Source organism: Medicago sativa, chromosome 7 (genome assembly GCF_051527215.1).
Source record: "Medicago sativa cultivar Bolivia chromosome 7, Bolivia_mono, whole genome shotgun sequence".
In the NCBI taxonomy this organism is placed as follows: Eukaryota; Viridiplantae; Streptophyta; class Magnoliopsida; order Fabales; family Fabaceae; genus Medicago; species Medicago sativa.
The window spans coordinates 98,448,337-98,466,041 of record NC_140755.1 but is presented as its reverse complement, the minus strand read 5'-3'; the positions used below and the strand labels follow the sequence as shown (position 1 = coordinate 98,466,041).

The window sequence follows — 17,705 nt, the reverse complement described above, 5'->3', positions numbered from 1 at the left end:
GTGCACAAACACTATTTAATTGATTTTGTGACCGTTTTAGAATTCCTCTTGTGAGATATAACAATATTCTTCAGTGAATCCACATGTGCTATCTCCGGCTATTGTTTAAAGAAAATGTTCGATGATGTATCCATTTGTAAACATATAGCCATTTTCTTTGGTGTTGCAGTAATTAGGTAAGTAAAAGGTTAATCAATACATATTAACCAGTTATAACTCATCTTACAGATCTCAAATAACTCATCTTACAAGTAACCAAAAAAAATAACTCATCTTACAAACCATTACCAAGAATACAGATTATATATCATTTCATTCATAATAAACTCCCAATTTTAGCTACAGCCAGGAGAATTACATCTAAACTTTTTTTTTTATCAACTAGTTGAGAAGTTGGATATTTTAATTTTTTCTGTAGTTCTCATAAATCAAGCTCAAGGCCTTAAGACATCAAACATCAAGTGTTCATTCCTTTTAAAGACAACGTTCATTTCATCCTTAGCAGCACAAACAAAAGCACCTCTGATAGAATAAGTCCACCCGGTTATTCAAATCTAGCTCGCCGCATTAGATCAATATTAAGAAGATTTGCCAAAATCAATCATTGTCAAAAGAGCATTTGATACAAATTTATTCAAATCTAGTTTACTGATCGATATATGAAGATTTGCTAAAACACTCAAAATCGATCGATGTCAAAAGAGCATTTGATAGATAAGCATCCATAAATTATAAATTGTCAATTACAGTTAAGAAATGTACAACTATAGGCACATCCAAATCACAACTAAGTTTTCAATTAACCTTCAGCCATACTCCTGGCTGTTGAGCAAAACGCTACATGGGATATAATAAGCATCCATGTGATATATTTGTCCCATTTGATCATATTGGGATTGGGACCACAGAATTATAATGCTCACCAAGCCCAAAAGCATGCATATGGTAAGAAAGCATGATACTGGAACCAGACGAACCAATACCATCAGCTGATTTATACTCCTTCCCCATCTCCACATCAGGGAAGGACCCTGAAAATATCATAATATGCTTCTTCAGGCAGTGAGTCAAGGCACCAAGCTCTAGTTGTCCTCCCCATATTGCTGTGGATTCTACTTCTTTGCAATAATTTTCAAACTTTTGAGCAATCGATTCATCAGAATCACCTTCAATCAAATTCTCTGACAAACAAAATGGGAGGAAATCCGATGTATGCTTCCTCATGTAAGCAGCTGCCATTTCTCGAAGTTGTTGGTATGTATATGGAGATTTTCCCCCAAAGAGGTGGGCCAACTGATTCTCAACAGCTCTGTAAAGGCAGTGCCCATCAGGCTTTATTTCACACACAGTCAAACCAAGAGGCTTCAACTTCCTTTCGAGTTTCTCATTTTCAACCGTGCGATCACTTATAATGTCATTCTGCTCTGCTTGGATTCTCTGTTCTCTCTCTGCTTCTTGTTGAGCTCTTTTGTCACGCCTCTGTTTGGCCTTGCTGACCTTTGTATTCTCAGGTTGACTACTAACAGATACTCCAGCTATGGCCTTCACCAAATTGTCCATATTGCTCTTTTCATTTCCGTTACCACTGCTATAGCCTAAAGCAGACAGTTCTTTGGCCTGCTTCTCCTTGAGCTTAGCAGAGATTTGAGAAACCTCTTCCTCCACTTGCTTTTTCTTAGCTTTTTGCTCAGCCTTGCTACCTCTAGCTGCTTGTTTTTTCATTTCAACTTCTTTTTTCTGCAGTTGTGATATCTCTTTCCTGAAAATACATGTCCATGTGGACAAATATGCATTGCATGAGAACCATAAGAACCATAAGAACTTAAGAACTTCAGTAGCCCACATGCTTGTCAAATTCAGAAGTCTATGTAAGATCATGGAATATCTGTAAAGTCGCAAGAGTTAACATAATACAAAACAAAGCAAAAATGGTTATAAATATTGCTAATACACTAACAAAAATATTCTTGAATAAATGTAACATCAAAGCTTGTACGTGTATAAAAAGTAAATTCAATATAAAACTCCCTCTTCTTGCAAACCAAACAAGTAAAGGGTTATATCCCCTCCTTTGAACCAAACACTAAATCAGATAATTTTTTTGGAACCAACCTACAAATTAAACCAAGATGGGTTCAGCATACCAAACCTGGATTAAAACCAAGATTGATAGTTTCTAGGGTTTTGTTCATGCTTTCCGGTTCATGACTTCATTCATGCTGGGAAATGTGGGGTTGAGACTCAGGACAACAAATGTTAGACGCGGCTGGGAAGTTGAATGCTACAACTATAAGATGTGAACTGAGAACCTTATCATCATTCTGCTGTTGCATTTTGTTTTTTTTTAGAAAGCATTGAATTCAGTCATTTTGTCTGGGATAATAACCCATTGTTGCAAACCGCTTCAATCATCCTTATATTGGTGATTCCATGTGGGACTATATAATTCTAGTTGAGCCTACCAGAGTTTCACACAAAATGATGTTATAAGCGAGTTAACACAATTATGATACCTAGAGACTTAAACTCCTAGTCAATTCCAGGATTAATGTGGAAAGAGTCCAAAAAACAAATGCCGACAGTGCTAAGGCAAAAGGAGGAAGGAGGAAGGGGTACCCATCAAGCCAAATGAATCAATGAAAGCTTTTTCTATTTTTTTTTAAAATAAAATATAGATCAATAATGCAAATTAAAATTATATTTAAAACTATTCAAAAATTTAGAGGAGCAACCTAGGAAAAGCTCTTGATCAACTTGTTTTCGTTGATTTCTTATTCATTGATGTAAAGGAGAAAAAGAACGGTATCAGTTAATGCATTATTTATCAAGGGCAGCAAGCTCCAGTGTGTTAAAAAAGAAACAGAATTAAAAAAAAAAAAAAAAAAAAAAAACAGACACAATAAAAAGGGCAACCTAGTGCTACAATATAAAGCTTCCACCATCGCAATATCCGTATCCAACAAAGGGTCAGACATGTAGGGTCTATTGTAGATAGCCTTATGTAAGCATTGGCAAGAGACTGATTCCGAGATTCTAACATGCGACCTCTTTGTCACAAGGTGATAGGCAAGAAATAAGTGAGAAATAGAGGGTTAAACCTGAGTGAGTCAGCAACTGACTAGTATGAATTGTAACTAACCTGGATAGTAAGTTAGTTGGAAGGTGAGTGAAATGGAATAAATAGAGGATAGAGGAGGGTAGTAGGCATAGAAAGTATTGGGTGCATTTGTTTCAGCTTTATAAAAATTAATTTCTGTTGATTTTTTTTTTAATTTAAAAAAAAATCTGAAGCTATTTTTGTTTGTTTACTACCCATAAAGCCACTTTTTTTAAAAAAAAAAAAAAAAATTAACTTGTTCATGTGTTACCTCCTTGTTTTTAAAAAACAATAAATTTTGGGAAAAGCTACTCCTAATAGCTTTTCATTTTAGAATAAAAAATGATTTGTTTCAAAATTTTAAAATCCTAAACAAACATTTAAAAATGACAAGTGATTTTTTTTTTCCTTAAAAAATCTCAAACATACTCATTGCGGGACTAAAGGAATTACAGGTCTTTTAAAAAACTGAAGGATTCTTTCATTTCAATGCAAAAAAACAGTATTCTTTTTCTTCTCTCTTCTTATCCACTTCTGTCCTATCACATGGCAACAACTCCAACCATTTAAAAGAACTCTATGAGCACTGCCTCAAAAGAATTGAGCAAAACAACCAAGTGAATGACAAAATTCATGAAATGCATTTTATCTTATATATTGTGACGGAGACCTTTGAAATTTGAATTGGTATTCTAGGCTTGAGGGTCTTGATATAAATACGCAGAAGGTGGTTTTGAAAATGAGGGTTGCATCCCCTAGAAACACCTAGATGGCAACATACTTTGATCCATATAAGTACACGACCACTCTTGCATCTGATAGAACTAATAGCAACCATATATATTGAAAAATAGGAAGAAACGAGCCCCTACGTATTTGATCAACAGAATGAATCCCTAACAAAAACAACAAGTGAATGCTTTCAAATTTCAATACATGGCAAGTATCCTTTCACTAATATAATAAAACCACATCCTAACGTATGTTAAAGGCTTAAAGCTGCGTGATAATGTTCTATTTTCCAACTACGACTCTACCTTAACTTATTTTATCTTGGTTGTGCATGATTTCTGTGTTCTTGGAAGATAAATACATTTCATAGACACAGTGAAACCTCAGTACTCATAGTTTCATGGAGTGAGTTACCTGTGGCGTGCAAGAATTTCATCGCGAGTTTCTTCTTCCTTGTTTTCAGATGTCTTGTCTGAAATCACTTCTTCTTGTACCTCCTCAACTTCTTGGGTATCCTCCATTGGAACAACCCTAAAAATAAAGAAATAAAATAAAGAAATAAAACATCAAATTTTATCATACGATTACTATTGTAAAGTAGTTGATATTCTCTCTGTCCCATCATGTATTGTGATTTAACAAAACCTATTTATCTCAATTTTATTGTCATTTTACAGATCCAACGAAACATAAAATAATTTTTACACGTATACCTTTATTCATTTTTATTGTGCTTTTTGATCAATAAACGATAAAATACCGATTATAAAATCTACATTGTTAGCAACTTTTCTTAAGAAGTGTCCTACAACCTTAATATGGGACAGAAGACAGTAAACAGTAGTTTTCCTTCATTTACTCTTTGATTGTAAAACTAGCATATACTAGATGAACTCTTAAGTATATGATAAATATTCACTGATTACGTGCTTAGTTTAGCTGCTTACCCTCATTGTTCAATAATGAACATTCTAGACCTACATGGCTTAGCTATTTGTGTTAGTTTTAGGGCCTATCTGGTTTGGCTTATTTGAGCTTATCCACCGACATAACCACTTACAAGACTATTTGAGTCATAAACTCATAAGCCCCTTTCAGCTTATTTTCATAATCTATCCAAGATAGCCTATGAAAACAACTTATGGCCTATGAAGCACCAAAACTCCGCAGATTAGGTGTCGACAGATATGATTGCACTGAATTATGTCATTTTCTCAAATTATTGTTTGTGTCTGCATGTCGGTGTTCGTGACCGTGCTACATAGCTTATGCGAAAATAATTTAACTTTAACCTTATATTTTGTTATATGAATTGTTTGCACAGACACACATATGCTATAAGCAGAAAAATAAAGCTGTTCACCCAAGAAGGAACTTAATTTGTGGATGGTTCAGGCTAATGAATGAGTTTGTTTCAAAAAAAATGTAAATTCTTCCAAAATCCTACTAATCAGTGCACCCCATCCAAAAATATGAGGACTGTTCTGCTTGGTGCAGCAGAAAGATTGATTAATCGATTTCAACTCAAAATTAATGAAATTAAATAGTCGAAATAAACCCTAATTAACTACTAATAACAGCGACGCATGAGTGAACCCGCAAACAGTTACTAAAAATTGAATGAGAGAGAGAGAGAGAGAGAGACCTGAAAAAGTTTGTGACTGACGAGCAAGTCCGCCAGCGTTACCCGGCTAGTGAGTGCTGCAACTCCAGTTTGACGGAGCTGCTGTCTTTTGTTGTTTTAGGGTTTGCAAAATGATGATGGGCTCATTGGGCTTGTCTTTTTTCTTTTTGTTAAAGAAAATTGCTGTTTAGGCTTCCATTTTTTTCTCCTAGCCACTCTGAAAAAACCAAAATACTTCCAAAATAATTGCATTTGAGAATTTGTGTGTACTGGTTTAAAAAGTAATTGAACCGCTCTCAAAAGTGTAGAACCACAATTAACAGTTGTTAGAGAGCCGAACAATACTTAAGTGTCGCTTGTGAGAAATTTGAGAAGTCTAAAGAGAAATGTCCTTTGTTAAAAATGATTTTTCTTTTGTCTATGAAAGTTTTTTTTTCCTACCTTCCAAGCTTCTCGTCTGCATTGTTTTAGATTCAAAAAAATCGAAAAATGGAAGATATCTGGATGGTTTTTTAAACATATTTACACCTTAAGGAATATACAATCTAAAATTTTGTAGTGGACGCGAGAAATCAGATGAGATAAAAAAAACTCTCTTTGTTTGTTTAGAACATAAATATTTTTTGAGATGCTAAGTAACATAAAATAGGTCTATACTAATTGTTTTTATAATCATAAAATAAAATATATAAACAAAAACAAAAATATGAAGGAAAAAATAGAAGTTTCCTATTAAATCAAATATTATAGAATTATATATCCACCATTATTTTTATTGATTTAATAATTGTAAATATAAAAGTGGAAGAATGAATCCCCTAAAATATTTTTATTTGCGTAAATATGTTGGTTGTTGACAACTGCTCATTTTTATTGTGCTACTAGCACTTTAAGTAAAGCTCCATCGTCCAAGAAACATTTGGAGTCTAAGAGAAAGATGGAGATATAGATGATGAATACTACAAAGGAGATGAAGAAATGAGCAAAACCCTAATATTGGTCCCAATTAGAATCATTATTATATTGTATAATGATAATGATGAGTCACTGATGCCTTATCACAAACCCTTACTGTCATTTTTACAAAACACATTTTTTGACGAAAACTATCATAAAAGATCAATCAGACTGATGACAACCAAAAATACAATTAAAAGACTAAAAGATAACAAATAGTATTAATTATGAGATCAAAATGAAACTTATAAATATATGAAAGGATCAAATATGTTATTTAGTTTCTCTTTTTACGACCATCTTCCTGATTATACACACTTTAAAATGGATAACTTGGGATCATAATACTTGATATGCAAATTAAAAAGATCGTAGAGATTTAGTTCAAAAAGTCTAACATTACGATGTTTCCAAATTTGTCAGATGCACGTTAACCAGATAAACCTGAAGTCTTTCTTTCGGCACTTTAGACTTTAACAAGAGTCCACAAAATTGAGTAGCATGATTATGAAGATCATTTGGCAAAACATGGAAAATTCCTAGCCAATTTAAAATAGCACTCCAAATGCTCTAATAAAATACTCTCATAAAGTCTTTGCAGCTCCATAGCCACCCAAGCACAATTGAGGGTTGTTATTCGCTTATTTGAGACTTCGTGTCTCAACAACTTATTCTCCTTTACACAAATTTATGAAATAATAAATACAAAAGTTGAACTCATAACCTCTTTAAATCCATGATCTCTATTTCACTTTAACTCTCATGTACATTTCCAAATTGCCACCTTATACCTCAACTTAAATACAACTATAATAAACTCCCTTACATTGCCGGTGTCATTATGTCATATTCTAAGGACTTGATTGTCTTATCAAAAATGATTTATTATTAGCTCTTCAATTTCCAACATGGAAGATTAGTCATGATTATAGGGTGCAGAAAGTAACTACTTCTGTTGTTAAATACACCTTACATTTTTGTAATGTACACATTTCACATAATTTATTTTAACCATATTTTTTAACTAATATATAAATATAATTTGTAGCATGTGAGATGTTGTTAGACTTATTTCAATGAATAATTTCAAAATATTAAATTTCTATAATTTTTATTATAGATTATTAGATATATTAATGGCAAAATTGTATATAGGTATGTGTGAAGTAGTTGATTGTAACCTATATTTAGGAACGGAAGGAATGGTTATAATGTCAAATACGTAACCAATTTTTTTTTTGTTCACAATTCCACTATATGTCTGGTTCACAATCCATAGCCACACCTAAATCTACTCTTTAAAAATTCGATTAATTCTAAAATAAAATTTATCCTGGCCATTTTGTTTTCGAACAATGCTATGTGGTGCGACAAATTATATGTGCGAATTTTTGCGAACGCCCAAAGTCACGTGTGGTTTCTTTCTCATGATGCTTCCCTCAACTAACATATTTTTTCTTTGCTTGAAATAAAAATGATTTAATTTACGTTGGTTGTCGGTGAGAGAAAACACTTAATACTTCAACGGTGATGGTTTTCAGATTTTATAAGCCGTAATCCAAACTAAGAAAAATTAATCCATATCTAGGTAGCTATATCATCTGCACTATTCAATTGCAATTTCAAAAGAGGTGGATCTTATTGAACTCATATTGGATATTCGATTAGGGGTTAAATCCTATAGTTTATATAGAAAGGGACAAGTTTACAGTGGTAGTTGCCTTATGTTGCTACAGCAAGTTTCACATATACAGTAACTGCAGATGAACGTGTGTTGCGACAAGAGAGGTGATGACGTAATGTTATGGAATAAGTCTGGATAAAATGGTAATTTAAAGGAAATCTGACGGCTATGCAAGTTACAAGTCATTCGCGGGAGTAGCACGAAATTTTTTCTCGTGCTTTTTATCATTTTCCTTTATTTTCTCGCATGGAAAATGATGAATAACGCGACAAAAATCTCGTGCATATCCCGCGAATGACCTTGGTGTCTTGATGGGGTCCTTTCTTAAATTATATTTCATACAGAATGTCCAGTTTGTCCTTAGATCTTATGTACCAACTGTGTGACTCAACGTCGGTGCTGCAAAACTCAGCCATTTAAATGTCCATTTTAAAAGTCGCAGCAAATACTTTTTATATAATCAAAGACAAAGTGATTTGATGATTTAGAATCTTATTACGAAATGAAACTTGATGTAATATGAGAGTATGGAAAAGTAGTTCTATTTAGTATCTTTGAAGACATCAACAATGGCAGAAATGAAGACAAGGGCGACAACAACAATGGTGAAGACAACAGCAAAAATAAGTTGTGAGATATGTTGATTTAAGCTATAGTTATCCACAAAGCTCTGCTATGCGAAGCGGTCATGCGATTGAGACAAGGACTTATAAATGCTTTCTCTTTACTTTTTTTGATTTCAGTATTTATTGTTTATTTTAAATAACTACATTGAGTAAAAATAAAATAAAAAATACCCGCTAAGAATGGAAAGCGCACGTGATAGATACGGTGTCGTGTGATTCGTGGGTGCTATATGTCGCACCATATAGCACTGCTGTTTCTCGCATATGGTTTGGGTTATCTATATACGAAAACCGGTTTGTTGTGAATTCGGACAAAATCACACCAATGAATAACAAAGATGTGTGGAGCAAAGGAAGTGGTAATCAATGGATAAAGTGTCTCCAAGCAACAACAACAAAAAACAGATCTAAATCTAAGTGTAGAGCAACACCACAAGCATAATCAAAGCAATAAAGATAAGCAATGAAAGAAAGGAACAAACACACCAAGATGGTAACCCAGTTCGGTCCAATATGACCTACTCTGGGGGAGAGAGCAGCCCTCCAATCCACTAAGATGAAAGTGATACAAATGGGTTACAAGAAATTAGCTTAAAAGCTCACAAAAGAACAAGACCTAATTTCTACCCATTTTCATGTCACCCACACTCACAATGAATCCTAAGAGAAAACACAAAAGGAAGCTTTTGATCCTTCCAATGGTGAAATCTCACTACCCAAGGTGTTTACAATGTTTCCCAACCCAAGAGATCCTCACTACAAAGACACTCAACCCTAAAGTTACCTCCTTTGTAATCCAAGTTTCTCTCTCTTCAAGCTCTCCTTCAAAATCTGCAAAGAAACACTTATATAGCAGTCTTCAGCTGTCAAAATCGTGTCACGTTTGTCCAAATCGTGACACGTTTGATACGTACGACCCAAGGTACGACCAACCTTATCCTGAAAACGTGCCCAGCAAGCCGAAAATCGTGTCACGTTTTCCCAAAATCGTGCCACGATTATACACCAGCAAAACATGCTTTCGGCATAGCCAAAATCGTGACACGTTGATGAAATCGTGTCACGATTTCTCTGTTTCTCAAAACCACAAATTTGAAGCCAAAACAACATTCTCCACCTTGACTTCTAATTTGGTGATGATGTCAGTTTAACCATCAACCACCATGCTGCTCTCTCCAAAAGGGAATTACTCTTCAACAAACTTGATCAAGTCCAAGCAATGCTTGAACCTTGATCTAGGCAATGACTTGGTAAACACATCCGCCGGATTCTCTTCCGATGCCACTTTTTCCACCAGAATCTCTTTTGATTCAATCATGTCTCTAACAAAGTGCAAGCGAATGTCAATGTGCTTTGTCCTCTCATGATACACTTGATGATTCGCCAAGTGAATGGCACTTTGGCTATCACAATGTATCTTCACACATTCTTGAGTAATTCCTAACTCACCAATCATCCCTTTCAACCATATGGCCTCTTTCACCCCTTCAACAAGGGCAATGTACTCCGCTTGAGTGGTAGATAATGCCACCACGGATTGTTGATTTGCCTTCCAACTAATAGCCGTGCCATAAAGAGTAAACACAAAACCCGATAGAGATTTTCTTGTGTCCACATTGCCCGCATAGTCCGCATCAACATACCCCTCTAAAGCGTCTTCATCTTGAGCTGCTCTTGTGTATTTTAAACCGCACTTCAAAGACCCGTTTAAATACCTCAACACCCACTTCAAAGCTTGCCAATGCACAATACCCGGATTTGCCATAAACCGACTCACAATGCTAACCGCATAAGCTAAGTCCGGCCTACTACAAACCATTCCATACATGATGCTTCCAACCCCACTTGCATAGGGAGTACTTTCCATCGCTTGCTTCTCATCCTCGGATTGTGGACATTGTTTTATGGACAACTTTGTGTGGTGACCCAAGGGAGTGCTCACGGTTTTAGAGTTTGTCATTCTAAAACGCTCCACCACCTTCTTCAAATAACTAAGTTGAGATAAGAAAAGTTCACCTTTGTCACGATTCCTCAAGATATCAATTCCAAGAACTCTCTTTGCCGGACCAAGATCTTTCATCTCGAATTCACCATTTAACTTTTCTTTGAGCTTCACAATCTCATCCTTGCTAGAGCTTGCCATCAAGATATCATCCACATATAGAAGAAGGTAGAGAATGACTTTCTCACCCCTCTTCAACATGTACACACAAGAATCATACCCGCTTCTCACAAAGCCGGTCTTCAAAAGAAATTCATCAAACCGACGATACCATTGCCTTGGGCTTTGCTTCAACCCACACAAAGATTTCTTCAAAAGACATACCTTAGACTTATCCTCCACAAAACCTTTCGGTTGCTCCATGTAGATTGTCTCTTCAAGGTCACCATGTAAGAAAGCGGTCTTTACATCCATTTGTTCCAACTCAAGATTGAATTGATTCACAATAGCCATAAGTATCCTTATGGAACAATGTTTCACCACCGGTGAGAAGATCTCATTGTAGTCGATCCCCTCCACTTGAGTAAAACCCTTGGCCACAAGTCTTGCTTTGTACCTAGGACCTTCAACTCCCGGAATACCTTCCTTTTTCTTGAAGGTCCACTTGCATCCAACTACCCTTTGGTGTTTAGGTAGCTTCACAAGTTTCCAAGTTTGGTTCTTTTCCAATGAATCCATCTCTTCATTCACCGCCTTCAACCAATACTTGCTTTCTTTGCTCTCAAATGCCTCCTTGAAGTTTCTAGGCTCCGAGTCTTGCACATCTTCAGCCGCATTTAGAGCAAAACACACCAAGTCCGCATAACCATATCTTCTAGGTGCCGTAATGGTCCTCTTTTCTCTATCTCTAGCCAAAAGATAATCGGGACCCACTACCGGTTGAGTTCCACTTGTATCCGATGTTGAAGCTTCATCTTCCACATCATCTTTCTCTTCATTTGGAAGCTCCACCTCAAACTGAGTTTCCTCCACCATTGTTTCCGGTTCTAAAGTCTCTAGGTCTTTACACTCCATCCCCATACGGGTCTCATCAAAGGTAACATCCCTACTAATCAAGACTTTTGATCCTCCACAAGAGTCCAATTTCCACAACTTGTAACCCTTCACACCTTCTGGATAACCAATGAAGACACATTTCAAAGCTCTAGGATCAAGCTTGTCTTGCTTGATATGCGCATATGCCAAAGCTCCGAAAACCTTCAAAGAGGAGTAATCTGCCGGTTTCCCACTCCATACTTCCATAGGTGTCTTGAAGTCTATTCCCGTTGATGGACATCTATTGATCAAATAAGCAGCAGTTGTCACTGCTTCACCCCAGAAACTCTTAGGTAACCCAGCTCCTAGAAGCATACACCTCACCCGCTCCAAAAGGGTCCTATTCATCCGTTCAGCAAGACCATTTTGTTGTGGTGTTCTTGGTACGGTTCTATGCCTCTTGATTCCTTTCAACCTGCAAAACTCATTAAATTGCTCTGAAACAAACTCCAGGCCATTGTCAGTTCTCAAACCTTTTAGTTTAGTTCCCATTTGATTTTCTATGAGAGTGTGCCATTCCTTAAACTTCTCAAAGGTGTCACTTTTGTTTTTCAAAACAAAGACCCACACTCTCCTAGAATAATCATCAATGATGGAAAGAAAATAGGAACCCCCTCCATGAGTAAGAGTCTTGGAAGGACCCCAAAGGTCCGAATGCACATACTCAAAAGGTCTACTAGAATGATGCATACCACTACCAAACTTCACTCTATGTTGCTTGCCTAGTATGCAATGCTCACAAAATTCTAGCTTGTCCAATTTATCTTTTCCTAGCAAACCTTGTTTAGCTAGTTCAACTAAACCTCTTTCACTAACATGCCCCAATCTCAAATGCCACAATTCGGAATTATTATGAGGTACAACACTAGCTACCGATGCATTACCAATTACTATGGAACCATCTAAAATGTATAAGCCATTCATTTTAGACCCTTTAACCGTAATCAATGCACCATGCGAAATTTTACAAACCCCATGCTCAATTCTAGTGCTATAACCTAGACTATCAAACATGCTAAGGGAAATTAAATTTCGCTTAAGTTCGGGAACAAACCTCACATCCTTTAAAAGGAATTCACGGCCATCAAACATCTTTAGACGAACGGTGCCCATGCCTTGGACTTTGCACGCTTTGTTATTTCCGAGTCGAACAACTCCTCCTTCTTTTAGAGCCAAAGTCTCAAAATATTCCTTCCTAGGACACATGTGATAAGAGCATCCCGAGTCCAAAACCCAACTCTTCTCCGGTTCCCAACTTGTGACCACTAGTGCACCCGCACTCTCATAACCATCTTCATCGGACGCCACCGCAACTTGAACGGAAGAACTACCATTGCCCCCTTTATCCGGGCAATCCTTCTTGTAGTGACCTTGCTTATGACAAAGAAAGCATTTATACTTTGATTTGTCAAAGCCCTTGGACTTAGACTTGGACCTCGACTTCCCCTTGCCTTTTCCTCTTTGCTCACTTCTCCCTCTTGTAACATTCAAGCCTTCACCACCATCATCAACCTTCAAGTCCTTGAACTTGGTCAATTCCTTGGTTCTCAAAGCCGATTGGACCTCCTCTAAAGTAGTGGTGCCCTCCTTACCATAAAGGATGGTATCCTTGAAATGCTCAAAAGACTTTGGTAATGAACAAAGTAACAACAAAGCCTTATCCTCATCTTCCATATTAACTTCAATGTTGGCCAAATCATCAAGAATTTTGTTAAATTCCGCCAATTGCTCCGAGATTGTTTTAGACTCCACCATCCTAAATGAATAGAGTTGTTGTTTCAAGAGTTGCCTATGAGCCAACGATTTCGTCATGTACAATGACTCCAACTTAGCCCACATCAACGCCGCGGTAGCCTCCCTCGCGACATCCCTTAAAACCTTATCTCCGAGACATAAAACAATGGCACTCTTTGCCTTGTCTATCATCTCACGCTTCTCCGCTTGTGTCAAATGTGCCGGCATCGCCGCTTCACCCTTCAATGCTTCTACACACTTTTGTTGTGTCAAAACCGCTTGCATCTTAACCTTCCACAACCCGAAATCATTACTTCCGGTGAACTTCTCGATGTCCCACTTTGAACCCATGATACCAACTTTACCAATTCACGCCTATGCCCCACGGTGGGCGCCAATTGTTGTGAATTCGGACAAAATCACACCAATGAATAACAAATATGTGTGGAGCAAAGGAAGTGGTAATCAATGGATAAAGTGTCTCCAAGCAACAACAACAAAAAACAGATCTAAATCTAAGTGTAAAGCAACACCACAAGCATAATCAAAGCAATAAAGATAAGCAATGAAAGAAAGGAACAAACACACCAAGATGGTAACCCAGTTCGGTCCAATATGACCTACTCTGGGGGAGAGAGCAGCCCTCCAATCCACTAAGATGAAAGTGATACAAATGGGTTACAAGAAATTAGCTTAAAAGCTCACAAAAGAACAAGACCTAATTTCTACCCATTTTCATGTCACCCACACTCACAATGAATCCTAAGAGAAAACACAAAAGGAAGCTTTTGATCCTTCCAATGGTGAAATCTCACTACCCAAGGTGTTTATAATGTTTCCCAACCCAAGAGATCCTCACTACAAAGACACTCTACCCTAAAGTTACCTCCTTTGTAATCCAAGTTTCTCTCTCTTCAAGCTCTCCTTCAAAATCTGCAAAGAAACACTTATATAGCAGTCTTCAGCTGTCAAAATCGTGTCACGTTTGTCCAAATCGTGACACGTTTGATACGTACGACCCAAGGTACGACCAACCTTATCCTGAAAACGTGCCCAGCAAGCCGAAAATCGTGTCACGTTTTCCCAAAATCGTGCCACGATTATACACCAGCAAAACATGCTTTCGGCATAGCCAAAATCGTGACACGTTGATGAAATCGTGTCACGATTTCTCTGTTTCTCAAAACCACAAATTTGAAGCCAAAACAACACGGTTATCTAACCAAACATTTATATCCAAAACCAGATACATGATCCTCCTTCTCCTTTCCTCCAATTTATCTTTTATGTTTTCACCTTTTTCTTCTATTTTATTTTTTACTTTGGGAATATAGAGAAAGATCCGTCGATAGTGTTTTTGGTGCGCAACTCCAGTAAAGATTGTGTCTTCTCTCTCGTTACAAAAGTCCATTTTTAATTGGCGTCACATCATGACAAGTGATTTATCTTTCTTTTTTGTCAATAAAACCTAATAAAAAAAACATTATAATGTGTTTATAACACTCTTTTTCTTGTTGGATAAAATTCACATGAGTCGTATCACTTTATTCTAGCAATCCTCTTGATTTCATTTCCTCATGCGTTCGTCCTTGAAAAATCACATTTCCTCTTTTAAAATAGAACTTTACAAGGTGCTCCAAGCTACCTTAATTTGGTGTTTTTTTTTTGGACAAGACCTTAATTTGGTGTTATTGTATAGGTTATGTACTCCAACATCTATAAATGGTGAACATAACTTTCCCTTGTCCAACCTTTATAATATGTGCAACACAATGTCGTAATTTCTAGGAGTTGATGTAGTCTCACTACCACACCCACTTTCTCCTACAACTCAAGACCTTGAACAGAGATAGACTAGTTTCAAACAAACTCACATTCCAACTTTATCAAATTGAAGCCAAAATTCAAAGTTTAAATGTAAACTGTATGATCTTGATCCAATATGCAACTGTGTGATTTTTACAACAACAACAACAACGCCTTATCCCACTAAGTGGGGTCGGCTACATGGATCAAATGCCGCCATAATGTTCTATCAAAGACCATATTTGGATCCAACTCATTGACCTCTAAATCTTTTCTAATGGTTTCTCTAATAGTTTTCTTAGGTCTTCCTCTACCTCTTTTAACCTGACTCTCCGCCATTTGATCTACTCTTCTTACCACGGCGTCTGCGGGCCTTCTCTCTACATGTCCAAACCATCTAAGCCTATTTTCTACCAACTTTTCTACTATAGGTGCTACCCCCACTCTCTCTCTAATGATGTCATTCCTAATCCTATCATGTCTAGTCTTACCACTCATCCAACGCAACATCCTCATCTCCGCTACGCTTACTTTACTCTCGTGTTGGCTCTTAATCGCCCAACACTCCGTACCATACAACATTGCCGGTCTGACTGCTGTCCGATAGAACTTTCCTTTCAGCTTAAGTGGTACTTTCTTATCGCACAAAACACCTGAGGCTCTTCTCCATTTCAATTCGTGATTTTTAATTTCCGATAGAACTGTGTGATTTTTAATTTTTTTAAATAGATAACTGTCTGATTGCTTAAGCATAGGGAATTCAATTCGTGTATATTGAGTTAAATTTCCAAACTATTATCATTAGAGATCTAAAAGTGTGACATTCACTAATTACCATCACCCTAATTATATCTTATCTTTCTAGCAATTAAATATACTTTGAAGTTGACATTCTCTCTACCCTTGAGTTGATACTACAAATTGATGAAGAATCCCAAATCTTTTGGTTCATGGATATATACAATAATTCTCAAAAAAGAGAATGATCACTCAGCCAAAGCATTTATACCAAAAGCTAGATTGAATCTTATTTATTGAATCAAAAAATAATAAACATTGGGATTTTCATGACACAAACTTTTTAAGAATCTCTGCCCATACCCATAGCCAACCTTACAACTGTTTTTATATTCCATGATTCTGAACCGGGACCAAAGTGGAACAGGAATCAGATTAACTCTAATCTTTCTCCACATCAGACTCAAAACCTAGCAACATACCTAAACGTCCTAATACAAATAATGTTGCAAATTTGGGTAGTTAGTATCAATTGATTACTTTTTCTTAATTGGTAGTGGGTAATTTTTTCTTCATAATTTTTTTTTTGTTGCTCAAGGCATCCTACGACTAGGAGGTAGAGAGAGACTGATCTTTTAAGGTACGAAAATCTATTAAAGGAGTTAACATCTCTCAACAAGTCTTCGAACCTGATTAAGGGACCAAATTATCTACCTATGTCTCACCTTGCATGTTAGTATAATGAAGTTACTTTAGATTAGACATGGTGATTGGTTACTTTCATAATAAATTTGGTTACTGTAGACATGTTAATTAGTTAAATAAAATAACTCTGAATTATTAGCATAATTATGTTACCTTTTCTTCTCCCCTTCTAAATCAATACCAAAACATAAGTAAAGACAATGGATGTATAAGAACATAGCCATGCAGATGACACTAGGCATAATACTAATTAATAAATTCTATTGGATTACATTCTTTTGATAGATTTTGTCCACAACACAGCATTCGTTTTGTTCCATCTACCTATCAGAAGATTGTATATATTACTATACTATAAGATAACTTTATAATAATGTTCATGGTGCTGAAAATGAGACTTTTTTTTTCAGCTAATAAAATAAAGGCCTAATAGCAGTTTTGGCCCCCTATGTTTACTGAAGTTGCGATTTTGACCCCCTAACTAAAATAATTCGATTTTGGCCCCCTGCCCCCTTTGCACTTTTGGCCCCCTAGACTAATTTCGACCAAGTCAATGCTGACGTGGCGCCACATGTGTAATTTTTTAATTAAAAAATTTAAAAAAATAAAAAATAAAAAAATTACACACGTGGCGCCACGTCAGCATTGACTTGGTCAAAATTGACCTAGGGGGCCAAAATTGCAAAGGGGGCAAAACATAGGGGGCCAAAATCGAATTATTTTAGTTAGGGGGTCAAAATCGCAACTTCGTGAAACATAGGAGGCCAAAACTGCTATTAAGCCTAAAATAAATAATATGTGCATATTCCTTTTCCAGCATTGATTAATTGTACGGACATTAACCCCCGAAGATATTTGAATTATTATCATATACAATATGATGCCAAATCCAACTTGTTCATGGCATTACCAGTGTCACCATCTACCAAATGATCAATGAGCATTTGCCTTATCCAAACAAATAT

At 36.3% G+C, this 17,705-nt stretch overlaps 1 protein-coding gene across 2 annotated transcripts; it reads right to left on the bottom strand.

The window, feature by feature from the left end:
• Positions 1 to 689: 689 nt before the first annotated feature.
• Positions 690 to 5,545, bottom strand: LOC146910988 (Cysteine proteinases superfamily protein). 2 transcript variants are annotated; one of them, XM_085727706.1, is made up of 3 exons: positions 5,475 to 5,545; positions 4,244 to 4,360; positions 690 to 1,885 (listed from the first exon to the last, which is right to left on the bottom strand). In XM_085727706.1, exons 2-3 carry the CDS (start codon positions 4,348 to 4,350, stop codon positions 886 to 888), a joined length of 1,107 nt encoding a protein of 368 aa, XP_085583832.1. In that variant the 5' UTR covers positions 4,351 to 4,360; positions 5,475 to 5,545; the 3' UTR covers positions 690 to 885. The 2 variants fall into 2 exon arrangements, with proteins under 2 accessions (XP_085583832.1, XP_085583833.1); XM_085727707.1 differs by having other exon boundaries at positions 690 to 1,759.
• Positions 5,546 to 17,705: the final 12,160 nt, after the last annotated feature.